General features: G+C 53.7%; 10 protein-coding genes across 10 annotated transcripts; 5 read left to right on the top strand and 5 right to left on the bottom strand.

The window, feature by feature from the left end:
* Positions 1–1,542: 1,542 nt before the first annotated feature.
* On the top strand, positions 1,543–3,716 carry ASPZODRAFT_75242 (hypothetical protein; the record flags this gene model as incomplete). The annotated part of the gene is made up of 4 exons (XM_022730031.1): positions 1,543–2,083; positions 2,131–2,821; positions 2,904–2,998; positions 3,064–3,716. The coding sequence occupies 4 exons, from the start codon at positions 1,543–1,545 to the stop codon at positions 3,714–3,716; spliced, it is 1,980 nt and encodes a 659-aa protein (XP_022577440.1).
* A 790-nt stretch (positions 3,717–4,506) lies between these two features.
* On the bottom strand, positions 4,507–5,208 carry ASPZODRAFT_75297 (hypothetical protein; the record flags this gene model as incomplete). The annotated part of the gene is made up of 2 exons (XM_022730037.1): positions 4,507–5,113; positions 5,162–5,208. The coding sequence occupies 2 exons, from the start codon at positions 5,206–5,208 to the stop codon at positions 4,507–4,509; spliced, it is 654 nt and encodes a 217-aa protein (XP_022577441.1).
* Positions 5,209–5,542: 334 nt separating this feature from the next.
* ASPZODRAFT_75289 (hypothetical protein) lies at positions 5,543–7,100 on the top strand (the record flags this gene model as incomplete). The annotated part of the gene is made up of 2 exons (XM_022730036.1): positions 5,543–6,167; positions 6,229–7,100. The coding sequence occupies 2 exons, from the start codon at positions 5,543–5,545 to the stop codon at positions 7,098–7,100; spliced, it is 1,497 nt and encodes a 498-aa protein (XP_022577442.1).
* Positions 7,101–7,270: 170 nt separating this feature from the next.
* ASPZODRAFT_1241043 (hypothetical protein) lies at positions 7,271–10,733 on the bottom strand. The gene is made up of 2 exons (XM_022721385.1): positions 8,165–10,733; positions 7,271–8,107 (listed from the first exon to the last, which is right to left on the bottom strand). The coding sequence occupies exons 1-2, from the start codon at positions 10,490–10,492 to the stop codon at positions 7,442–7,444; spliced, it is 2,994 nt and encodes a 997-aa protein (XP_022577443.1). The 5' UTR covers positions 10,493–10,733; the 3' UTR covers positions 7,271–7,441.
* Positions 10,734–11,864: 1,131 nt separating this feature from the next.
* Positions 11,865–15,367, top strand: ASPZODRAFT_75221 (hypothetical protein; the record flags this gene model as incomplete). The annotated part of the gene is made up of 3 exons (XM_022730029.1): positions 11,865–11,984; positions 12,062–12,797; positions 12,882–15,367. 3 exons carry the CDS (start codon positions 11,865–11,867, stop codon positions 15,365–15,367), a joined length of 3,342 nt encoding a protein of 1,113 aa, XP_022577444.1.
* Positions 15,368–16,496: 1,129 nt separating this feature from the next.
* ASPZODRAFT_154915 (hypothetical protein) lies at positions 16,497–17,810 on the top strand (the record flags this gene model as incomplete). Its single annotated transcript, XM_022726149.1, has 2 exons — positions 16,497–16,862; positions 16,914–17,810. 2 exons carry the CDS (start codon positions 16,497–16,499, stop codon positions 17,808–17,810), a joined length of 1,263 nt encoding a protein of 420 aa, XP_022577445.1.
* A 110-nt stretch (positions 17,811–17,920) lies between these two features.
* On the bottom strand, positions 17,921–19,618 carry ASPZODRAFT_28793 (hypothetical protein; the record flags this gene model as incomplete). The annotated part of the gene is made up of 4 exons (XM_022728152.1): positions 19,089–19,618; positions 18,990–19,038; positions 18,757–18,913; positions 17,921–18,690 (listed from the first exon to the last, which is right to left on the bottom strand). Exons 1-4 carry the CDS (start codon positions 19,202–19,204, stop codon positions 17,921–17,923), a joined length of 1,092 nt encoding a protein of 363 aa, XP_022577446.1. The 5' UTR covers positions 19,205–19,618.
* On the top strand, positions 19,524–20,430 carry ASPZODRAFT_1242070 (hypothetical protein). The gene has a single exon (XM_022721389.1). The coding sequence runs from the start codon at positions 19,654–19,656 to the stop codon at positions 20,344–20,346; it is 693 nt and encodes a 230-aa protein (XP_022577447.1). The 5' UTR covers positions 19,524–19,653; the 3' UTR covers positions 20,347–20,430.
* An 85-nt stretch (positions 20,431–20,515) lies between these two features.
* Positions 20,516–21,829, bottom strand: ASPZODRAFT_154918 (hypothetical protein; the record flags this gene model as incomplete). Its single annotated transcript, XM_022726150.1, has 5 exons — positions 20,516–20,753; positions 20,849–20,895; positions 20,955–21,372; positions 21,429–21,700; positions 21,761–21,829. The coding sequence occupies 5 exons, from the start codon at positions 21,827–21,829 to the stop codon at positions 20,516–20,518; spliced, it is 1,044 nt and encodes a 347-aa protein (XP_022577448.1).
* Positions 21,830–22,351: 522 nt separating this feature from the next.
* On the bottom strand, positions 22,352–23,935 carry ASPZODRAFT_136800 (hypothetical protein). The gene is made up of 3 exons (XM_022724132.1): positions 23,730–23,935; positions 23,459–23,681; positions 22,352–23,389 (listed from the first exon to the last, which is right to left on the bottom strand). Exons 1-3 carry the CDS (start codon positions 23,814–23,816, stop codon positions 22,431–22,433), a joined length of 1,269 nt encoding a protein of 422 aa, XP_022577449.1. The 5' UTR covers positions 23,817–23,935; the 3' UTR covers positions 22,352–22,430.
* Between the last annotated feature and the right edge of the window lie 154 nt (positions 23,936–24,089).

Consider the following 24,089-nt stretch of genomic DNA (forward strand, 5'->3'; position numbering starts at 1 on the left):
ATTGATAAGTAGTTCCGTTTAGATTGAGACATCCCTGTTGCCCATCCCTTTTATGTAGTATGTACTGTAGTAGTTACTCCGTACATAGATAGTAGGAAAAAAGGAGCTGTAGGAACCATAGAGAGTGAATAGTATTTACCAAGAGGTTTGCCTACGGATGAACTAAGCAGTGGAGGCAGCGAAGATCCGAAGAATATCTTGAGAACAATAATAGAATCTATCGAGATAGCACTATTAGTTTAACAACTCCACTATAAGCAGCACCAAGGAGGTTAAAGCCACATAATGTTCCCCATACTGGGCGGCGTGCGTACTCCATAGCGTGGACGCTATACACTAGTTAACTAACAGTACCTTACGGAGTACTACGTTGTGTATAACTTTTTTAGCACAGCTCAGCGCCATCCCCACCTGGAGACTTCCCCTGAAACAGAGGCGTCTTGTCAGTCTTGGGCCTAACACCCTGCAGAACAACCACTGCAACTCTCGAGTCGATGCTCTTTTCACGCAGCCTTGGACTGTCACGTCTCAACCTCCCACGCTGACCGTATTATTTGCCTCTCTCTCTCTGCCCTGCCTCTTGCTCTTCCTGCGCCGAGACGCCGTCCTTTCTTTTTCGCTGCTTGCCCCTGCCCGCCCGCTCCTTCGACCACTCTGACTTTATTTACCTTGCCCCTCGGCTCACCCATTCAGTTACTTGCCTGTCCACGATAACCAGTTAATAATAATAATAATTATTATTATTATCATCTGTGATCATCGGCCCTCACCCGCTCCGATCGTCCTCGACTCCGTCTCAGCCGCTTTCTCTCCAGGCGACCGCCTTTGCTCTCCTTCCCCTCCATCCCTTGCTCCACGCCTGTTGGTCAATCGCGGCTCCCACACCTTGACCGACCGAAGCTCATTCCTGTGTGACATTAGGAGTTGTCGTCGACAGACTTGCGTCAGTGGAGTGGGAAAAGGAGAGAGACAGAGACAAGACAAGAAAAGAAAAGAAAAAAAACCAGGAAAACAAGGTGTCGGAGGAGGACATTCGACAATAACATGAGGGGTGAGTGAGGCTTGGTACGTCGATTCATTCCCCCTGCGGACACAGTCGCATTGTCCATCTTCAAGTTCGTTATGGCATGGGTTGTTACCCGACGGTTGGGTCCCCCCCAATTCACCTGGCGGATGACTGTGAATGGACTCTATTGAATTGCGATGCGTCCCTTGGAGGCCTGTTTTGTTTTGGTCTTCGCTCGCTCTCGCTCTCTCTCTCACTCACTCACCCTCTGTCTTTCGACTGTTGTCGCTCTGCCTCCCAGCCGGCTTTCTTTGTCGTCTCCCCATGTCTCACTGCTGACTGTCATTATTCTTCTAGATTATTCGCTTCCACCATCGCTTCTCCCTTGACTGGCCTCGTAGGTCAGCAGCATATCTAAGACCTACTCGGTTGAGAAGACTGGTTTCTTCCAACTGTTAGCCCAGGTGGCTTCTTTTTTTATTATCTTTTTTTACCGTCTCGCAAAGGTCTAAAAAGTGCGAGGAGTGCCATTCAAAATGCCTCAAAGACATTCGACCGTTCCAAACCTGGACCTGAGTGCGGTTACGTTGGAGCCAAATTTAAAGACATCGTCGCCTCTAACGCCCGGCGCGCATAGCTCTGACGGGCCCAGTCCTCTGACGCCTCGCTCTCCCAGATCTATGCCCAGTTCTCCTTTTCTCAAGGGATCCACCATCCGACCCGTCACGGAAGAGTCGAACAGTAAATCAAGCAGTCCTCTCTTGTCAGCCGCCGCCTCCACCACCCATGGCCCAGAGCCGCCGACACCGGGTTTCACAGCGATCCCCCAATATCCTCCGTCGCCGAAAGACTCTCCAAAGCATAGTCGTGATCCCTCTCGGTCCTTCTTCTCCAACTTGAAGCCGTCGAAAGTCTCCCACAAAACCCATCGATCAGATGAATCTGATCACTCGACCGAAAAACCGAAGAGTCGTGGAAGCTCTAGGGACCGGAAGACACAAATATTTACCAAGCCGTGCGAGTCAACATCGGACCTTCCCGCGATGATTGAGTGTGCAGAGCAGCAACAGGCAAAGAGTAGGAATCTCGTTGTCTGGCACGCAAGTGATATTCGAGCTAATCAGCCTTGTTTTGCGTAGATACCGAAATCGCAGAAGAAAAAGACCTCCACCACCCAGACGGCCGGAAGACAGGGGGAGATTCGGAAGTCTTACATCCAATGAAGAAGAAACAGCCTCGGTTCGCCGGTCTGCTCGCGCGATCACGATCCATTCGATTGGATGACTCCTCTATCCACAGATTGGCCAACCGCCGTCCATCGACAACCTTGACCAAACTCGAGGAGCATGGCAAGCAGGAACCGACCCAGGAGGCCACGAAAACAGCCATCACGCGGCCGGATCGAACAGGCAGGGTTGCTGCCACGAGCTCGAGTGCCCGCCCCCCAGCAATGGGATATTCAGAGAACGGCTACGCTCATACTAGGAAGGAAAGAAATTATGGAGGGTCTATGGTCACATCGGCTTCTCTTAGCCAGGTTTCTGGCGCTTCGGCCGCATTGTTCAACAATATCAAGCAATCGTCCAGTGGAGCTGCGGACCGCCTGGGAAAGGCTGGAAAGGGATTCTTTGGAAAGATCACTCGAAGTGGGAGCACTAATGAGCGCGAGTTACTGACGGATGACAACTATATCTGCTCTGTCATCAATCTTCCCCTCATCAAGCAAACGCGAAAGACTAGGATTGCAAAGCGCCTGGAGGATTGTCGAGACAAGACAGAATTTTGGATGCCAGCGTTGCCTTATCGGTGCATAGAGTAAGTTTCTTCTGCTGATATCTTTCTTTTTTTTTTTTAAAAAAAAAAAAAAAAAAAAAAAAAACGCTAACACTGAACAAAGTTACCTAAATTTCAAAGGCTGTGAGGAAGAAGGCCTTTACCGTGTTCCGGGAAGTGGCAGAGAAGTCAAGCATTGGCAACGGCGATTTGACACCGGTGAGTAGAAGCCGAGCAGAGTTTTATATCGCAAGAGAATAGACGTCTAATAAACCCCCTTACAGAGTTTGACATCAACCTTTTTGATGAGCCTGATCTCTACGACATCAATACCATCGGCTCCATGTTCAAGGCCTGGCTGCGTGAATTGCCAGATGAACTTTTCCCTAAAAAAACCCAGGCGATGATCGCCGAGAAGTGTGAGGGAGCCACCACAGCTCCGCAGTTGCTGAAAGACGAGCTATCGAAGCTACCTCCGTACAACTACTACCTCCTGTTCGCTATCACCTGCCATCTGAACCTTCTCCATTCCTACGTGGATCAGAACAAGATGGACTACCGCAATCTGTGCATCTGCTTCCAACCTTGCATGAAGATCGACGCTTTCTGCTTCCAGTTCCTTGTCTGCGACTGGAAAAACTGTTGGCAGGGCTGCTGGACAGAGAAGGAATATCTTGAGAAAGAAAAAGAGTTGGATGCGAAGGCTGCGCAGGCGAGGGATAACTCGGATGTTGATTCGTCTGTGTCTTCTGCCGTGGCGGACGAGAGGGCAATCTCCTCCTCCGGCAGCAGTCAGGCTGCTCCCGATGAGGAACCCCCCCGTCCTAGCACCGGCAAGAATCACAAGAAGCGGCCTATGAAGCTGGAAAATGCGCACACGAGAAGCCTCTCCCAGCTGCCCGAACTTGGGCCACCACTCTCTCCGATCCGAATCTAGAGCGGTCATAGATCCCTCATTCACCCACTCTCAACATCACATCTCTCATATACACCAGGAGAGTGTGTGACAAGTTCAAGCCTCCTCTGTTCACCCTTTGATTCATTATTTTACATCTACCGTTCATGCGGCATGGCTTTTCGAAAATCCTTCTCCTTGCACAACCGAATCAATTTCTCTTCTCCTTGCGATACAGCAACTCCGTCTCTCGTCGATTGAAAGATGCATGCTTGGCGTTCTCGGAATGGGTTCAATATTTCTTTAGACTTTAGCTTTCTTCTTGCTCTTTTTTCTTCTTCTCTCTTTTTTTCGCTTGTGATGATTGGCGCGCAATTATTCGATCAATTCTTCCCAAGGTCATCTTTTGCTTGCTTGCTTTGCGTTCTGCAGGCACTGTTCTCTTTTTTTCTTATTAATTTTTATTTTTTTTCTCTCTCTATTCTGTCTCTGTCATGGATATCCAACCCGCCGTTTTCTGTCTTTACGCCGAAGCATCCCCCTGCTCTAGCCTCTTTTCCCCTTTGAGAACCTGTGTAAGATAGTCCGCCTAATAGACATACACGAGCAGTACGTTAGTACATGTGACCCTGTGTTCTCGAGATTCTTTTAAGGGTATACAAGTGGCATGGTAGCTGGGTGATAAATTATTCGGATAAGTAGATAACTAGTTATATTGAACTTTTGACATGTTGATGCAGTGCCATAATGGTCTCAAGATATCACCACAACGCCGGAAACAAAATCATAGAAAACACATGCAAGGAAAGTAGAGAGGAAGAAGAAGAAAAGGTCAACCACCACCAGACTTCTTGGAGCGACGATCGTTGGCACGCATTTTTCTCTCGTTACGACGGATGCGATCCTTCCGCTCCGAGCGCGACATGCCGCGGATGGAAGAGCCCACAGCGGCCGCGTCCTCCTCCTTCTTCCAGTGCTTCTCGTCAACCTCGACCAGCCAGTCATTCTCGCCAGCCTTGTTCTTGCCCTTGTACCCCCATCGCGGGACCCATTCGCCCTTTTCCTCATCGTACACCAGGTTCTTGCGTCGCTCCTTGTCCGCGAGCGCCGCGCCAGGTTTCGAGCTGAACTTGCCGATCCCCTTCTTGCGGGCAAAAAGCTCCCATTTCGTCGGCGGCTTGGGCTTCGGCACGGGCTTGTGTCGCGGCAGGTGTGTCGTCGGCGGCGGCAGCGTCAGCAACACCCCGTGCTGCGTCGACGAGGTGATCGCGCACGTCGTCAGCAGCTGGTTGACCAGCGACTGAGCGCCGTCCCGGGCTGTCGCCTTGAGCGAGGCGTCCAGCGGGGCAGACCGTGACACTTCAAGTGGGTTCGGGTCGTTGGCGAGCAGGTAGCCCAGGTCGAAGGTGTAGGGGGTCGGTTTCGAGACGGTGATGGGTCTATACTTTATTAGTTTCCAAGGTTGATGGGATATGGCTCAGACTGACAGTCTCTCGGGCTTGGGCTTGGAGCCCTGCGCAGCTTCAACCTCCATCTTGACGGTCTGTACAGGCTGTAAAGGCGTGGTGTTACAGTTAAAAAAACACTCGTTCGTTATCGCGGCGGTTTGGGAAAAAAAAATGATAGATAAATTCTCGAGAGCCGCTTTTACTGCCGCTCCGGTAGCGTTGAAAGCGGCGTGGCGGCCTTTCCCTTTCCCGGAAGGAAATCTTTCCAAATTGTGCTCTCCCTCTGCCTTCTCCATCAACAACGGGACTGTCAGCTTCATTAATTCCCTCGCCCTCCCTCCCCCCTGGGCCTTTCTTTCTTTTTTTTTTTTAGTATTCCATTGAGTTTTACGCTGGCCGCAGCGCCGGTGTCACAGCACAATGGTCTCCCCGTTCTGCTGGGGCTGTCTGTCGCAATTGCGGCCAGCGACCCGGGCTCTCACAGGGCCCGCGGCGCTGCCCCAGGCGGCATTGTTCCATACCTCGTCGGTGCGGAACGCGATTATCAAGAAGAAGCCGATCCCGCATGACTCCAAGGGTCCGAGATACCGTGAAGGCAGTTCTGCACGGATGAAGAAGAAGAAGAAGCCCGTTGAGCGAGCCCGTCCGCCGGCCGTGGGAGAACGCAAGGCCCTCCGCAAGCGAATCGTCCTCAGCAACCCGAACGCCCTCGAAGTGCAGGATATGCAGGATCTGTCTGCAGAGACGATGGTGGATGCGCGGCTGCGTGGCTCGGTCGTTGGTCTGCCGGTGCCCATGCTCGATCAGTTGCGAGCCGTGCAGGCCTTCAAGCCGAAGCAGGGCTGGTCGATTTTCCGCCGGCCGGGAACACTGATGCGCAAAGAGACCCTCGAGATGGCGAGGTTGTTTGAGAAGATTGGTGGCGATGGCCAGGTGTACAAGAAGATTCTCACCGGTGAAAGGGGGTCGGGGAAGAGCGTGCATCTCCTCCAGGCCATGGCCATGGCTTTCACCAAGAAATGGGTTGTCATCACCGTGCCCGAGCGTAAGTTATTCCTCTCGCTCCTCTGGATTATATATTTCGGAAGGTACTCATGGGTCTACAGCGCAAGAATTGGTCAATGCCCATACTGGTTACGCGCCGCTTTCCGACGACGAGCCGAACCTGTACATCCAGAATGAGGCGACTGCTGCCCTTCTCAGCCGGACTATTACGGCGAACAAGGACGTTCTGTCTCAACTGCACGTCTCTCAGGAGCACCCTGCGCTGAAGAAGGCCGTGCAACCCAAGATGACCCTCCAGGACCTTGCCGGCGTTGGCATCCGGGACCCCGCTCTCGCCTGGCCTGTCTTCCAGGCCCTGTGGGCCGAGCTGACGGCCACCGAGGCCTCTCCCGCCGCCCAGCAGAAATTCAAGGCCCGCCCGCCCTTGCTGGTCACCGTGGATGGCCTGGCGCACTGGATGAAGGGGTCCGAATACCGCAACACCGAGTATAAGGTTATCCATGCCCATGATCTTGTCCTTGTGCGTCATTTCCTGTCGTTGATGCACCCCGGTGACAAGAAGCCTACCCTGCCAAACGGCGGTCTCCTACTCTACGCCACCTCTGCCTCGAACAACCCCTTCGTGTACGGCTTCGACGTGGCCCTGGACCAATTAGCCGCTCGCCAGGCCGGTGTGAGCCCCTCGTCGCCCGAATTCCCTCAACCCGACCCTTGGGCCAACGCTGACCAGCGTGTCCTCGAGCTATTCCGGACCGGCAAGCCCACCTCGCCCAATGAAAGGGCTCTGGAAATTCAGAACATCGGTGGTGTCTCCCGCACCGAGGCCCGCGGCTTCATGGAGTACTTTGCTCGCAGCGGCCTCCTGCGCGAGAACATCAACGACGAATGGGTTAGTGAAAAGTGGACGCTTGCCTCCGGCGGCGTCATTGGTGAGCTCGAGAAGCTGGGCAAGAGAATCAGAGTGGCGGCATGAAATCATGTATAATCACTCTTCCATACCAGTTGCATCGTTCTCTTTTCCTCTATAATCATGCCGATCGATACTCTCTATACTCGTGGATGGGTGCTCTGGAATTTATCTGTATTTTATTCTTCAATTGTTTGTTGTGACTTGATTTGCGCCTCACCTCTGTACGGATACAAATGAGAATATCTTGCTCTTGGGATAGATTACCAAGTCTCCAGGGAAATAAACAACTTATAATTAGGTACTGAGTACACAGAGCAACTATAACTAATGACATAATATTGACAGCAAGCCAAGCTAACAGTTCTATAAACGACCTACAAGGTAACAAGGCGAAAAAAAAACACTCATTCATCATCTATCGCCGCCAACGCCGCGTTGGCTAACCGTCTGCGCTTGGTATTACTTGACTCGCCGGATGTCTTGCGTTTTTGGCTGGATGATCTGTCGCCGCTTTGCTGTTGATTACTCCCGGAGCCCGAGTTTGACTTTGATCCAGAGCCTGTTCCAGAGCCTGTTCCAGAGCCTGTTCCAGAGCCTGTTCCAGAGCCTGTCCTGGAGCCTGTCCTGACGCCTGTTCCAGAGCCGGAGCCTGTGCCTGAGCCGCTGTTGTCTTGCGGGCTAGCATTTGCCGGTTGGCTCGTGTTCCCTCCCGAATTGTTTTGCTTGTCAGTTTCATGCTTTGGAGCCTCTGGCGACGCACGAGGGAGATTAACCCCCTTATCCTGGCACTCGTCGCACCGACAGTCGGTTCCTAGGAGTCTGCGTGCGTTGATCCGCGACAGGGGCCGGGCCCGGTAGGAGATCCTGATCTCCTCGCCCTTGGAGATGTCCTTGTTGGCGTAGACGATGATACGGTTGGGGACTACGTCGTTGAACATCCAGTTGGCGTTGGCCGTGTTGGTGCATGCGTGGTTGAACATGTAGAAGCCCGGGAAGATATACAGCGCCTGGAAGGTGGGCTCGGTATCTGTGACACCCGCGGGTATCTGTCGGGCGACTTGACTTTTGCACACGCCGTCATCGTGCCAGACCTTGTGGTCGAGAGGCTTTGGGGGCTCCTGGTCTGCCGGGTCTGGGATTTTCTTGACAGCGTCGTGGAAGTCGTTGCTCGTGCCGCGGCGAGGCTCGTCCCACGGCACGGCTCCGACCAACAGCTTCCTCAGCACCATTTGGATGACCCATGTGTCGAAGCTCAGATCGCGGAAGATGTCCACGCCCAGCTGCAGGAGAATGTCGCATGGGACTCTGATATTTGCGGCCAGTGTGAAGGGGAAGCGAACTTGATCTTCCTCCCCTTCTTCTGCGATCTTCATCACGAGAAGCTCATCGATTTCGTAAGCAAGGAGGTTGGGGTTCCCGGTCTCTTCCCGTCTCTTCAGCGTGATGTCGATGGCCTCGCGTAGTAGAAGGCTAAGCACGGTGCCATGGGCTTCGTTTGTGTGAGAGAAATGGTACTTCTGGCCATCGTCATTCGCATTATCGGCCTTGGAGACCGGCCGCATCGAATTGTGTAACCATTTCCAGTCCTTGCCGCACACTCGGAAGTGGTACAACTCGCGTGCGATCTCGAGACAGGTCTTGTCCTGGCCCGCGGTCTTGCCGGCACAGAAGCCTAGGAGCTCGTGGTTGTCGTCCAAATAGCATTTGCAGATATCGGCATGCTCCCCTTTGGCGATCGAGCGGAAGGCAATCCGCTTATTTTTCAACGCTTGGTTTCGAGTCCCTGACCCATCATACGGGATAACACGCCAGTCGTGGTTTTGAAGTTCTTTCCGACAGTTGTCACACCTTCTGTTCTTGAGCGTAAGGGAGTCATTCTTCGACGGGATGGTAGGATTGAGATGTCCTCTGATCGATGGCTCCTCGGCATAGACGAGCTCGCCTTGCTTGATGTCCCTGGTGGCGAATACTCCCACGTCGTTCTGGTGCTCGCCGGATTTCTGTAACTTGCAACGACTTCTCCCAGGAAGCAACGGATTGTGAAAGAGGTTGAAGTCCATCGTCTGAAGAAAGTCCGCGTCTAAGCGATCGACATCATCGGTACCATAGGGGTACGGATTATATCGCACACTCCCACACCGGGATTCAAAAAAGTAGAGCCTAGGTTCGGGATGGTTCTTGAAGTCATCGACCACTGGCTCCAACAGCTTCTTTCTGATATCGAACAACCGCTGATCTTCAAAACGCATGATCAAGCGTTGGGAAAGGTGATCCTCCATGGCCATGAAATCATCCCAACATTGCAGTGTCAACAAGCTGAGACTGATGATGTGATGGAGAGCCCTTCTCAGTGTCGGCACAAAGTAGTTGACCCCATTTGAGCTGCGCAACCTCTCAATCGAACGTTTGATGCGGGTGGGCTTGTCGATGTAGTCTTCCGATACCTGCTGACCGGGGTTCTTGTCGTCGTCTAACTCCCACGGCGCAGCCAGAATGTGCTGCTCGATGGCGTGCCAAATCCGAGGATATAACCCCGACATGCGGTTTCGCTCGAGCGGATCCACCAGGATATCGCAGAGAAGTTGAGCTCGATACGCATCCCCGAGGGCGAGATCGCAGTGGCCGAGCATATAGTGGCAGTACGCTCGGCTGACCCAAAGGGTAGGGTTATATGGGCTCAAACTGATGGCCCAGGTGTACATGTCCAAGGGTGCGAGTTTCTCCTCGGGACGCTTGTAGATGCCATATGACTTCTCGCGCTCACGTTTAATATTCCATTGCGAGAGATCGCTTCGCGGTAAAAGTTTGGTGACTCGAACCTTTCCACTCTCCCTGATCTTTCTGACTTCGTCGTCGTGAATTCTCTTGCGTTTTTCTTTTACCGTGCCGGTAATCTCCAGGTTTCTGTTCTGCAGCTCTTGGTCGAGCCTCGCCTTTTTCCAATATTGGTGCGTGAGGATGTTATAGCCATTGACGCGGATCGGCCCAGAGACTACTTGTTGACTGTATTCAAAATCGTCCTCTGTAGCGACAGTCTCGTCGGAGATGAACTCGGCATAAATGTCCTGTCGGGTCCAGTTGGCAGTCTGTTGTTCCGCCCATTCGGCCAACTTCTCCTCGTCCACGGGCGTGATATACTCATTCTTGATATGCTCATAAACGTGATGGGCTAACTCCCGCGTATCTCTCATGGAGGCATCGACAGTGTCATTGTCATCGGGTTCAGGTCCTGCTCCCGGTTCATTCCAGTCCAATTGATGGTTGGGAAGCCACCACACACGCCAGGCAAGCCTCGCGTCCTGGGGCGTGACAAATGGACCCCATTCCACGGGCTCGACCTGATCAGGACGGGGCGGGAACTTCGGAGGTCGTACCGTGCCAGGCGGGGGATGGTTAAGGAAAATCTTATTCAACTGTTGCCGGGTTGGCTCAGCAGCACTAGGAGTAGTGGCCATGGCAGGCAGGGTAGCCGAGACGAATACAGTCTGGACGAATACAGATAAATAGGGGATCTCCTTAGATGAAAGACAAACAGGTATACTCCAGATGTCTTCTCGATCTCACAGACAAGAACTGGGTGAGTTGTCTTTATGTGAAGGGGCGCGAGACAGTTCCTCTTGCCTTCCCCCCCAGCGGTGTTCTTTGAAGGCCTCATAAGGCCAATCATGACGAAGCAGCCAAACAACAATCAAGACGAGCCAGCCACTGAATAAAGAACGCGCCTATTTGTGGGATGCTAGGCTCTCCTCTCCTCACATGGTGGTAGAGCCTCCGTCTGATGGGTATACAAAGCCAACCCGCAGTTCTTTGTGCACCCCAACCGGCAGAAACGGATCCGTGGGAATCACATCAAAGAAAGAAACCCCTAGTCGGAGATAGTCCCATAGATACCCAGTACCAGATATTGACGCCATAGCCATAACAGAGACGCTAGACTATGCCATGGCGGTTTTCGGGGGCGAAGGTTGTTGGGCGTCAAATCGACAATTTTCGCCTTTCAACGATCCTAACAGCGTGTCATAGATGTTTTCCAAGCAGTTCACAACCTAAAGACAAGCCATCTAATTTTAGAAATGTGAGCTCGATGAGAAAAAAAAAAGATCGTAGCTGGTTCGAGAGAGGCTCATCGCCAGGCAGAACAGAACCTCCATCCTGCCAGCTCCTCTCCTCTTCACCGGTATCTTCCCTCGCTTTTCCTCATCATAATGTGTAGAATCTCGATGCCTCGAGCAAAATCAGCTTGTCTTCCAGGGGCGTTAGGCGCCATTAATAGGCACAGGACGACTCTCTCTCTCTCTGAAGAGGTTGTCGTCAGTCAGGTGGGGAAGCGGAGATGGATTCAACAGAAGGAGGACCTCAGCCTCACCACTCAGTCAGACAGTATTTATTCACTCACTGCTGGTTGAGTTCTCACGCAACCACCAGCATCAGCAACCGCGGGCTGCTCTCATCTCTTGTCGTGTCTTGTGGAAATACGGTCCAACAATCGAGGTGAGAAGACCAGCCCACTATCCTGAGCCAGCGAGATACCCCTCTCGTTCATCTGCTCTGCGGCTCTCCCAGGCAACAACAAACACTGCTAACTGGGCCACTTTGGCAGACATGTACGGCTCGCATCCCTCATCTGGCCAGCAGAATTCTGGGTTTCAACAGCCAGAATGGCGGATCTCGTCCTCTGGGACGGCTGGACAATCCTACCAGGCGCCGTCATGGCAGATGCCCGCGCCGTCACCGTCAGCCCCTCCAGCGACGGCTCCTTTCGCACCGCCGCCGCCACCTCCCATGCTCCCTCCTACAGGATCTTATAATCCAAACAACTATGGGCCTATGCCCGGTGGAGCGGGGGCCGTGAATAGCAATATAAATTCGCCGCTTGGGCCAGACACCACGACGTGGGGGGTACGGTACAACCAGCAGTACCACGGCCAGGCGCCGCCACCGCTGCCGGTAAGTGTTTCGCCCGATGATGGGCTGGCAGGCTTATTTAAATGTATACCGGTCACTGACGATGTGTCTGTCTGCAGCCTCGGCCTGCAAGTACCGGGGAACGACCGTATAGTCATGCTCAAACCCCGGTCGGGAGTTCGCCAAGTCCGTATATCGCGACGACTCAATCGCCTCCTCCTCCACCTCCTGCAGTAGATCATCATTACCAAGCCCAGTGGGCTCCAAGCTCTGCTGCTGCTCCTCCTTTACAGCCGTCGAATAATATCCCGCCGCCGCCACCGCCGGTCCCCCTGGCTTATCAGAATGAGAAACTTCAGCAGAGCAACTTGGCCTGGCAGCAACCGCCGCAGCCGACATACTCAGATCATCCGCCTACTCACCATTACGACCCGCAAGTTTCACAGCCCCCCCCGGTGCCACATGCAGGGCCTTTGACAGCGGTCAGCCCTCCACACAATACTCCTGCTCCCCCAATGGTAAGGCCCACCCCGCCGACACAGCCTCCTCCATCGACAGTGTATCACCAACCGCCTCCGACTCTTGCACCTCTCGTGACTTCGCCAGTAGCACCTTCAGCTGCTTCCGCACTGGGATTTGGAGGCCCATCTGACTGGGAGCATTTTGGCCCAGTTGCCGGAGACGTGGACGACCTTGACGCTTTTCATCAGAGAACACCGACCCAGGTACCACCGCCTCGCCCAGCTGCTAACGCTACCTCGGTTCATCCGACGGTTGTTGCACTCCCTGAAGTACCCCATACCAATCAGGCACCGGCGGTTTCTCCGGTCATCAGCTCTCCTTCAACCATATATAGTGAGAAGGTGCCAAGTCCTGCGCCACGGCCACAGGACCAAACCCATTCTAACGATGTCCCTGCCTTTTCCGCTCCATTGAAAGAGAGCCAAGCTCCACTTCATCCGCAGAGGGCTGACACCGCTGATTCTATGGCGAGCACTGTTTCGAGTGAGGGACCCTCTGACAGCATTGACGGGGTGATCGAAGCTTGGACCCAGCCTTTCTCTCGCCGCGAAGACAAATCACCAGGCGGCCGAAATGCTCAGGCTTCAATGGAAAATGAAGACCGATTGCCTCACGTCATAAGTCAACAACAGCCTTTTGGCGTTGCAAAGCACAAATCGAACAGCCCTGCCACATTGAAGGAGCCAAGATCTAAGGTGGAAGAATCCTCGCTGATCGACTCTTCCACTACTAAGAAAGCTGAAAGCACAACTGTGCCTACCAAGTACCTGGATCCATACGAGGATCTGGACCCTTGGTCCAAGTCCTCGTTGGCACGCTATGTAACTATGTTGCGGAAAGAAGCTGTCGCAGATTCGGATGAAGATCGGTACAAATTATTTACGGCATTCATGGGCAAGGAAACCAAGTTGCGCGAGGTTCTTTACAACATCGAGCATGAAAGCGGAAAAGAGCAGAAACCTGAGAGCGCCTCCCAGGCTGTCGCAGGCTCTACTCACATTACTGAACGTTCCGATTCGGCGACACCGTCGGTACAAACCGTGAACCCCCCTATCAGTTCCAGCAATGAAATTCAAATTAAGGTAACAAGTGAGGAAAGCCGACCAGTGAGCAATCAACCTGCTGTCTCTCCTAGCTCGGCTTCCACTAGCGGCTCGACGGACCCAGTTGTTCCCTCGTTCAATGGTGTATCTCATAAAGAAACCCTAGAGCCGCTGACGAGTAACCCACCTCAACCAATATACACCCCTTTTCGCTACACAGAAGGCCCGCAACGAGGTTCTGATCACCTCACGTTCGACAGGCCGGCATATCAGGCCTACTCTGCACTGCGCCAGGCATCGGTTGAAAGTGGGCGTGTCATGTCCAACGGACCCTCTTCGTCAACGCCTACGCCGAGATCAGACACCCCGAGTGTTGTTCCTGCCCGGAATGAGCATGACGAGACTTTCATCGGCCTGATTAGAGAGAAGAGTGTCGCATATAAGAAGAAACCTCTCCGAAAGGCCTCGCCCCCTCCCCCGCTTCCCGGATCTCTTGGAAATCCTCGGACGAGCGGTCCTCTCAACGAGTTGCGCTCGCTTGTCTCGACTCCGGTGGCCAAACAATCCGAAAGTTTCTGGAATATAGCCACTCGGAAAGATCTGGAGAAGTACAACAATGATTTCACATACATCCAAGACGCAGTAGGTGTCTGGGAGAAGGAGGCAAAGGAACGCCGTACAGAGATTGAAAGGGGCCGCGCCCAGCGGCAGGAGAATTCCGAAACTCATATTGACACAATGTTCAATGACAAATCAATCGGATATGCAGACATCAATGTTCTTGAAGAGGAGTTCCGGCAGACTGAGGCCCGAGTTCAGCTGGAAGAGGAGAGAAAGGAACTGGATGACTATATTACAAATCTTTTCACGCCTCTTGATAACCGTCTGAAAGGGGAGATTTCAAAGCTCAGTGCCCACTATGAGACTATCCTCAGTCAACTGGATCATGAAAGTACCCGAACCAAGGAATCTACCGCCGACAAATTCCACGTGTCTCATACCATGTTGACTGTCAACGACATCTATAAGAAACTCGAGGCCCGCTACCAGAAGCGCCTCGAGATCGCGTTGGACCGTGAGCAGCGACGCAAGAAAGCCGAGAGGCGGCCTCTTGTTTTCATGGGTAGCTCACCTGCGCTCAAACAACTAGATGCTGACTTTGATCGGATGGAGAAGCAGAACCTCCTAGAGGCAGCCAAGGATCGCGATGAGAGAGCTAACAGACTAATGGATTCCTTCGACGATGCAATCATGCGAGGCCTAGGCGAGAACCAAAGCACAATTGATGACATCGCTCCGAAACTGAAAAAGCTTGACGGGAAAGCACTCAAATCGTCTGGCCTGTCAGATCTGGAGATTGAACAGGTGCTCAAATCTGTCGCCACGCTTGTCGAGTCGCTGCGAACCGACTCAGAGTCCATCCTGCATTACTTTGGGGTGGCCGACATGTCGCTCAATGATGCGGATTACAGCGTTTCTGTCGCCGAAGCACGCTACTCGAACGCTGACGAAGACGTTTTCCATCGCTTGGAGAACGAGAAGCAGAAGGAGGATGGAAGGATCCAGAGCGATCTCACTTCCAAGCTGAACAGTGTCCGCAAAGGTCCCGCAGAAATCATCGCCCAGACCAACGATCTCCTTCGGGCAATTGGCAAGACCCCTGAGACCGAGCCTCCGGCGTTGCTGGAGCCGCCATCTCATAGAACCGAGACGCCCCCTGTCGAGGCGTTATTGACTGGCCCTCGCCCCCGCACTGCGACTCTTTCAAAACCACCAGCGGAAGATCCGGAGCATCAGGAACGTCTGAAGAGAGCACTGGAGGAAGCGAAGAAGAGGAATGCCGCGAGGGTCACTGGTTGAGAGGTTTTCAGACGCGACACCCACCGTTGCAATCATTTTGGAAGTAATGAATTATGACTTCATCATACCCTTCATGCTATTTCCTTATCTGTGTCTCCTTTTTTCCCTTCATTTTCAATTGAATATATTTTTTACCTACCACCTTTGCCTATTGTTTGGTTTGAGACAGCGATTGGTATATATATATACAGCATTGGTATCTTGCAAGTAACATTTTTATTTGATGAATCCACAAGCAGCCTTGTGGATTGCCCGTGAGGTTGAAAATCCTTGCAATTATCTTGACCCATTCCGACAAAAGTCAGCCTTGCATGCCATAAAATGCAGCCTTGTCCAGAAGTTCGTGCGGCGCAGGCCTCAAGTCCACAACCTGCTGTGTCGCGACGAAGTTTCAGCTTTCGTTCATAATCTGGCGCAGCAGCTGATGCTGCGGTCATTCTACTCTTCTGACTTCTCAACCTGTCCAAGAAATATTATCAACAGTCTATGACGGTAAAAATGTCTGGGTTCCTCCTGTTCCTCCTAACGGAACAGACGAGTCCTGCCAACAGAAGCCACTGACCAGGAAGAACATGCACGATCTAACATCTATTGTTTCTCGGGGCAAACTATCTACCGATGCATCTGCGGCATTGCTGGAGAAATGAACAGTTCCTGCCCGATCATTTGATGACTGGTCTTCAGCCTTGTTACGTCTATGATGCATCATTGACCATGGACACCCTGGCCATGAATCAGATGTCTCCAAGCCCACCATGGCTGTTCCTAGTCGACTCGAATTGATCTCCCGTCCCATAGGGAGCGGAACAGTAATCATGGAGTACCAACCCACTGGTTTATAATACTAGCAGCTGATAGTTTCTAGCCAGTGAGCGTCAGAAGTCCACCGTTCACCAAGATCTGCCACAGCAGTGTCTGCGCAATGGCACAGCGAGGTCGACTGTGTAACTCAATACATGCGGCTCTGGGTCAGCTCAGATGACTTGAAGAGGGCTCCTGCGGCAAAAAAGTCAAGGCATATATAAACCGTTGCCCGTTCATCTCTTCTCCTTCTGCGCAAGTCTAAACAGGTGATCTACTGCATTGCTCGTCTTGTTAAACGTCTATTATTTAAGTCTGGCCTGAAGATATGGTATCTGCGCTAGACACACCACGCATCCCTCGCCACGAGGGCTATGAGAGCGAGACGACAGATATCTCAGAGAGCGAGCAGGAAGGGCACGCGGTGTGCGTTGCTTGGGCTCCCTCCACTGTTCGAGCAGGCTCGGGCATCACCTACGATTTGTCCGCTCTAGACGGAGACTCTGGCCCACGAGCGCTCCTCGGTTTGATCGGACGATTCGAAGTTGCCGGGTGCCGTCAAGTCATCGGTCCGAACGGATACTACTACTTTGATCTATCGGAGCGTGTGCAGGTGCATATCGGTTCAAGCCTGTCGACTTGTACCTGCTCGGCCTCCAAGGCTCGACCGGACGTCGCATGCCAGCACATCTTTGTACTCCCCCCCTCTCCCCGGCACATAAACTTCTTTTGACTGACGGTGAAGTGGGTTCTCGATCAACTTCACGGCTACTACAACTCGCAGCGGACTCAATTCGGGGTGCCCCTGGCGCGAAATGGTTCTTCGCCCGCACTAACGCCCATCCAGACCCTTCTTACGGGACGCCTGGATATCCTCGCCCCCCACCTGGGCTGGCCATATGAGCGGGATGGAGCAGACACTGTTGTCCCGACGATGAGCCGACAGGAGACGGTCTGCGACATCCTCTCTGCTTTCCGCGCGGACACACTCACCGAAGAATTCCGAGCCGATCTGATGGCCGAGACGCAGGGCGACAGTCGCTCCTCCCGAACCCCGGAGCAATGCGTGATGCAGGGCGATCTGGAAGCAACGCTGTTCGGACTAGCAGCGCACGACGACGCCGTGTACGCCAGTCTCTGCAAGGCGATGCCCCGCGGTGCATGTGCAGCCATCTATTTCGACAAAGTGCACGAACGGTTGCGTCGGCTCTTCGCCGACTTTGACCGATCCTCCTCTCGGCCGCCGAGCGCAATGTCCATAGAAAAGACTCTGGACACCATCCGGCGCCATGCAGAACGGATCGAGCACAATCTGGCCATGCGTGGCTCCGTCGCCGCCCAGGGAGCGGCCAAGACGCTCGTCTACCTGCTAGATGAGATCACCAGGCGCGCGGAGGGAACCGAGAGCATTGATCCGGCGACAGTTGGTCCTGGCAAACAGCAGAACAACAGCCTGTACTACCGACTCATCGGGGACCCCGCGGGGGGGTTCTTCCTTCTTGACGCGTTGGCACAGGTGGCCCCGTCCAGCCTGCGGCAGTTCCATGGGCAGTTGGGCGTTGTGCTGCATAGACTGAGAGAGTACCATGCCCCGCGGGCGTACATTCATCGTTTTACTGATTTGATGGGGACTATTGAGTGACTGGAGGATATTATCTATTAATGTCTTTATTGCAGCTGGCTGTATACATTATCATATATATATATGTTTTCAGTGATATCTTCAATTATAAACAAGTACAATACTAACTACTACTGTAAGTCTAGGACGACTCTCCCCTGGAGAGTCCCCTCGTGCATCTCGCGAAACACATCCGTTAGGGCGTCGAGCTTCTCGACACGGAAATGCGAGCGGACGGCTCCCCGAGCGGCAAAGCGTAGGGTTTCAATAGCATCCATACGGGTCCCCACGGCGGAGCCCGTGATGGTCAACTGGTTCAGGACCATGACGGCCGGGTACGCCGACGCAATGGGCACGGAGCGGCCCTCCGGCATGCCCACGCAGACGAGCGTGCCGTTGAAGCGCAGGAAACGCAGGGCCTGCGCGTAGGCGGCATTGGAATCCGTGCAGACCAGGGCGGCGTGGGCGCCCAGCCCGTCCGCCAGCGAACGCACATGCTCGACGATTTTGTCGTGGGTAGAGTCGTCTTTGAACTGGGCCAAATCGACGAAATGCTCGGCGCCACTTTCTCGTACGAGCGCTTCTTTACTCCCCGCATCGACGCCGACCACGCGCAAGCCTAGCCCGCGGCTCGCAAGCTGCACGGCTAGATGGCCCAGCCCGCCGCCTGCGCCGGAGATGACCACCCACTGCCCTGCTTGGGCCTTGCTCCGTCGCAGAGCGGAGTACACGGTGACGCCCGCGCAGAGCATGGGTGCCGCGGCGTCCGAGGCAAGCCCGTCGGGGATGGGGGTAACGTATCGTGCGGGCGCAAGAACATACTGCTGGAAGGTGCCGGGGGTGTAGTAGCCGGAGATCTTTTGTTTGAAGCATATTGCGTCTGCGCCGGCCTGGCAGGGTTCTAATAGTAATAAGTTGTAAGGTTAGCAAGACATATATTCTGAAATAGAATGAACGAAGCAAATACCGCAGTTCCCACAGGCACTAGCAAGCCATTTGATCCCTACACGGTCTCCGATCTTGACGTCGGACGACTCGGTCCATGGCCCCAGCTTGACCACGACACCGACGCCTTCATGGCCACCAACCTGGCCGGGGAGTGTCGGGCGAGGAAACGTTTGCCACTGATCTGTTAGTTGGCGACCATGTTGCTATTATATATCTCTTCTTTAAAAATCAAGATCAAAGGAAAACACGTACGGAATTGGTCATGATCGCGAGGTCGGAGCGACAAACGCCCGAGTGAGTACTGGGTCAATCAGCCATCGCTCTACCCATACAGTGTGATGGGATCTGTACAGGTTGACTAGAACCTCGCCCACGCCCGGCTCCGGGAGGTCAAGGTCTACTACCTTGGTAGAGATTGTGCCTGGCTGGTCATAGATGGCCGCTTTGTACGTTGCTGGGAGAGTCATTGTGCTCAACAGTGAATTGACAGTAGTAGAACCACAGTAGCTGAATCAGTTCCTAGACATCTCAATCAGGTTTGAAATCAGCCGGATTCATATTGGTATTTCAATGAGGGGAACGAATCGTCCCATTGCTTTTTGACAGGCCTCGGTAGCCAACCATACGGAGCAACTGGGATCACGATGCGGTGTCAATCAGACAACCGATAAATGGACAGGGATGGTCTGATAACGGCGAGTCCACCGACATTAGGTGCGGGGATGCAAGTAGATTGTAGTAATCCTGGTCAGTGTGCGCTGTGTAGTGGTGATGGTGATGGTTGCGACAGAGAGAAAATCCCTAATAGCCGCCATCGGGGTCTTTTGGACCGAAAAGAACCGACCAGAAGAACTGTATAAATCGACGGCCATGAACTTTTTCATTAGCAAATAAATTAGCAACCTTGAAACGCTCGATGGCTTCTATTGTCGACTCTCACATCCACCTGTTCCCTGCCTCGCATCTCAGCACGCTTGCGTGGCATGGGCCGGCCAACCCACTAGGCGCACAGCATTCAGTGGATGAATACCGCATAGCCAGCAACAGTGCGTCCTCCGAAGCAAACGCGCAGCATCCGGGCGATGTCCGCGGCTTCATATTTTTAGAAACGGACCGGATCTCCTCCGTCGACAAGGATGGCGGCGGCTGGATCCACGCCCTGGACGAGGTCTCGCTGCTAACACGCATCGCGCTGGGCGAGCCGCTTCCCGGCGAGGGACACACGGAACGAGACAGCGCGTTGTGTCTGGCGATAATCCCCTGGGCACCGGTGCCTGGAGGGCCGCAGGTGTTAGAGCAGTATCTGGCGCAGGTGAAGGAGCGCACCCGGACACCCGGCGTATGGGCGAAGATTCGCGGCGTGCGGTTCCTAGTCCAAGACAAGCCGGCCGGGACAATGCTTCAAAACGACTTTCAAGAGGGGATTCGATGGCTTGGTCGACAGGGTCTGACGTTTGACCTGGGGGTTGACGCGCGATCGGGGGGGTTGTGGCAGCTGCGAGAGGCCGTACAGATGATGGAGGGAGTAGGAGAAACGACTATTATCATCAGTAAGACCTTTAAACAGCCCATCTCCTTTCTCTTTCTCTTTCTCCTTTCTAAATTATAGACCACCTCTGCAAACCCAACCTCCGACTCTCCGACGACAGCACGACACACCCCGACTTCACCGAGTGGAAGACGCTGGTCAAGGCCATGGCTGGGTTCCCTCGCACGTACATGAAGCTCTCGGGCGCGTTTTCAGAGCTGCCCCCTTTGTCGCGGACAGAAGAGCCCGACTACACGGCGCTGGTCGACCGGCTGCAGCCCTGGACGGACGTGGTGTTTGACGCGTTTGGCGCCCGGCGAGTGATGTTTGGGTCGGACTGGCCGGTCTGCAATGTCGGGGGAGGGGGGAACGAAGTCTCCTGGACTCGCTGGAGGAGAACAGTCGAGGGGGTGTTGGAAAGACGTGGTTTGAGTGAGGAGGAGAAGAAGATGGTGTGGGGAGAGACTGCCATGACGGCGTACAATATCCTACATTAATTTATACAATACATACCTACTATACTATACTATACGATACTATACTATTATATATATATATATATATATCTACTGAATACTATTACTGCAGATTGACAAATAACCCTCCATCCACCAATAACTGTGCACCAGTCTATATCCGTTAGAACACCGACAAGGACAGCAACAAAAATCTCTTGCCAGAAGACTTACCACGTAACCACTCAACTCCTCGCAAGCAAGAAACACCGCCGGCCCAGCCAGATCCCGCGGCTGACCGAGTCTCCCCAGCGGAATCCGGCCCTCCATGTAGCGGCGCTTCTCATCGTTGCTCATGTCCTCGTCGTTGAGTTGCGTGCGGATCGTCCCCGGCAGCAAGGCGTTGCAGCGGATCCCGTACTTGCCCAACGCGACGGCGGTGGACTGCATCAGACTCAGCACCCCGGCCTTGGTGGGCGTGTAGTGTGTCTGCTGCCCGCCGCCGACCAGCGCGGAGATGGAGCTGATTCCGATGATCGAGCCGCCGGGGGGACTCTGCGCCAGGGCCATTTGGCGGGCGGCGGCTTGCGTGGCGTAAAACGCTCCAGAGAGATTGATAGACACCGTTTGTCCGAGGAGAGATGGTTCAAGTCTTTAGCAGTGAGCGGTTGTCTAGTGAAATATAGCAGAATAAAGTGTAAGGAGTACTCGAGAAATTCAGCAAATTTGCACACCCCCGCATTGCTCACAAACACATCCAGTCGGCCGAAAACCTCCACCGTCCGCGAGACAAACTGCGAGCCTGTCTCGGGCAGTGAAATGTCTCCGGGAACAGTCACCAGGCGCTTCGCCAGCTCGTCCTGGCCCACGATCTCTGCGGCGTCGTTGCGGAGAGCCTCGACGAGGGGCTCCTCGTTCGCCACGCCGAGGTGGTTCACGGCTACCTGTGCGCCGTGGCGGAGGTAATCGAGGGCGATGGCCTAGAAACAGAACGAGAGATTAGTTTCTATTCTTCATCTCAAGAATGGTGGTTTTCTCACCCGTCCGATTCCTGTTAGTCCGCCGGTGATGGCAGCTACTTTGCCGACGAGGAGCTGGGGGAGGACCATTTTATAGATGAGATGAGGAGATGGATAAGACAGTAATGAGAAGAGGGAAATAAGGTCTCTGTAAATAGAATAAAGACAAGAGTCAAGACAAGGAAGAAGGTGAATTGTTATCGTTGAAGCGGGGTTGAAGAATATGAAGAGTATCAAGAGTATCTACAGTGAGTAACTACCACTACAGCTACAGCTACACTGAGGACAACTACTACTACTACTACTACTACTACTACTACTACTACTACTACTACTACTACTAGTCGATACTGCTATGATGAATACCCAGTATTAACTCTTTGACTGTCTTCGTCTTATTTTTGATAGGTGGATATCTCGGTCTTCGTGCTGATGATAGCCCGACGCGGGGTTCTTGGATATTCTTTATCCGACCGGCTGAATGCGAATTATGAGAGAGTAATTGGAATGATTGGTAGAAGTGGATAAGAAAAAGCGGATAAGAGGGAGAAGAGAAAGGACAGAGTACGAGAATTATCCGTGGAAAGAGGGGAAAAGTGGAAGAATTGGAAGAGTTGGAAGAAATGTAGTATTCAATGTTCATTCTTAACGTAACAGGTATCAATCAATCAATCGTTTACACTACTATAATCTAATGAGTGCCATTGACCGTCTCGTCCGGCAGGGTCAGGCTCTTCTGCGGCGCCGGAGTCAAGATGAGGTCTGCACTGATGAGGGGAGCGGCCGGGTTGAGCTCGAGGCCGAAGCCCGGCTTGTCGAGGACGGAGACGTCGAGATAGCCGGCAGTGGGGATGGGCTCGTTCAGGAAGAGGTTGCCAAAGACGGGCTCGACGCTCTTGCCGTCGGCGGAGTTGGCGAGGTACTCCTGGAAGGGGGTGTTGGGCTGCGAGACGACAAAGTGGTAGGAGTAAGGGCCCGAGGCGTGCGGCACGACGGGCAGGTCGTAGGCGGCAGCCATGGCGGAGATCTTGAGCAGCTCGGTCAAGCCGCCCACCCACATCACGTCGGGCTGCAGGATGTCGACGTTGCGGCCCTCGATGAGCTTGCGGAAGCCGTAGCGCGAGTACTCGTGCTCGCCGGTCGTGAACTTGACGGTCGGGTGGGCCTGCTTGAGCAGGGCCTGTCCGTCAAAGTCGTCGGGCGACAGGCACTCCTCCCACCAGTCGATGTTGATGCCCTCGGCCTCGCACTTCTTGACCAGCTGGATCGTGTACGGCACGTTGAGCGACATGTAGCAGTCGACGCGCAGCGGGAAGTCGGGTCCCACGCTCTCGCGGTGCTTGCGTAGAAACTCGACGTTCTTCTTCAGGCCCTCGTTGCCTTCGTCCGGCCCAAACGGCAGCGGCACCTTGCCCGCCAGGAAGCCCATCGCCTTGGCCGCCGCGGGCTCCGGGCCCGTACAGTAGAAGTCGAGCCGTGTCCGTGTCGTGCCGCCGATGAGTTTGTACACGGGTTCGCCCCGGATCTTGCCCAGCAGATCCCACAACGCCAGGTCGATCACCGAGATGACGGCCACGGGGAGACCCTTGCGTCCATAGAACATCGATCCGCGGTACATCTTCTCGAACAGGTTGTTGACATCCCGGGGATCTAAAACGTTAGTTTCTCTTTATTTTTTTTTATTTTTTTAAGCCTCAGATGATTTTTTTTTTTCCATACCAGCCCCCAGGAGAAACCGCTCAAAGTGCTGCTTCACCAACCAGCAAGCAGGCGGCCCGCCGAACCCGGTCGCAAACCCCTTGGTTCCATCGGTCGTCTCGATCTCCACGAAGAACGAGCCCAGTACGTTGATACCCCAGGAGGTGCGAGATCCACGGTATTGAGCCCATCGGGCCATGGGGGTCGAAATGTCGCTGTCAATCAGCCAGTGGCCTCCTTTGACCTGCCATCGTCAACCCAGATTCTCTCAACACATCCGAATCGCTCTCACATTGTGGTAGTCACCGCCGGCACCAACGCCATCGATAACAAAGGTCCGGATCGCCTTGATGGTGGGAAACGTCGTGGCAGAGCCCATTGTGTTGTGTCGATGAGGGGGGGGGATAGGAAAGAGGGGAAGGGGAATAATAGGAAGAACGATCAACTCTCCATGTCAGACAGCGAACGGGGTGGTATTTGAATCATTTGAGTCCCCGGCAAGACCGAGAACCTCGGAGGGCATCCGGTTGAGTCCACCCAGCCAGAGATTTGCCTGTTCGATTCAACCAGGATCGTGAGGGGAATGGGACCGTGACGGGCCTCGGGAGAGTGACTCCCGAATGACTTAATTGTAGTATACTACATAGGATAC

This window comes from Penicilliopsis zonata (assembly GCF_001890105.1).
Source record: "Penicilliopsis zonata CBS 506.65 unplaced genomic scaffold ASPZOscaffold_22, whole genome shotgun sequence".
Taxonomy (NCBI): Eukaryota; Fungi; Ascomycota; class Eurotiomycetes; order Eurotiales; family Aspergillaceae; genus Penicilliopsis; species Penicilliopsis zonata.

Bases quoted from the DNA above. Each gene is read 5' to 3' on its own strand.
- ASPZODRAFT_1242070 (XM_022721389.1), top strand. From the start codon at position 19,654: ATGGCTTCTATTGTCGACTCTCACATCCACCTGTTCCCTGCCTCGCAT.
- ASPZODRAFT_136800 (XM_022724132.1), bottom strand. From the start codon at position 23,816: ATGGGCTCTGCCACGACGTTTCCCACCATCAAGGCGATCCGGACCTTT. The intron at 23,682-23,729 runs GTGAGAGCGATT...TGACGATGGCAG, and splicing joins CCGGCGGTGACTACCACAAT to GTCAAAGGAGGCCACTGGCT. The intron at 23,390-23,458 runs GTATGGAAAAAA...CTAACGTTTTAG, and splicing joins GCGGTTTCTCCTGGGGGCTG to ATCCCCGGGATGTCAACAAC.
- ASPZODRAFT_1241043 (XM_022721385.1), bottom strand. From the start codon at position 10,492: ATGGCCACTACTCCTAGTGCTGCTGAGCCAACCCGGCAACAGTTGAAT. The intron at 8,108-8,164 runs GCAGACCAGGAG...GATGACGGCGTG, and splicing joins TCAAGAAAATCCCAGACCCG to TGCAAAAGTCAAGTCGCCCG.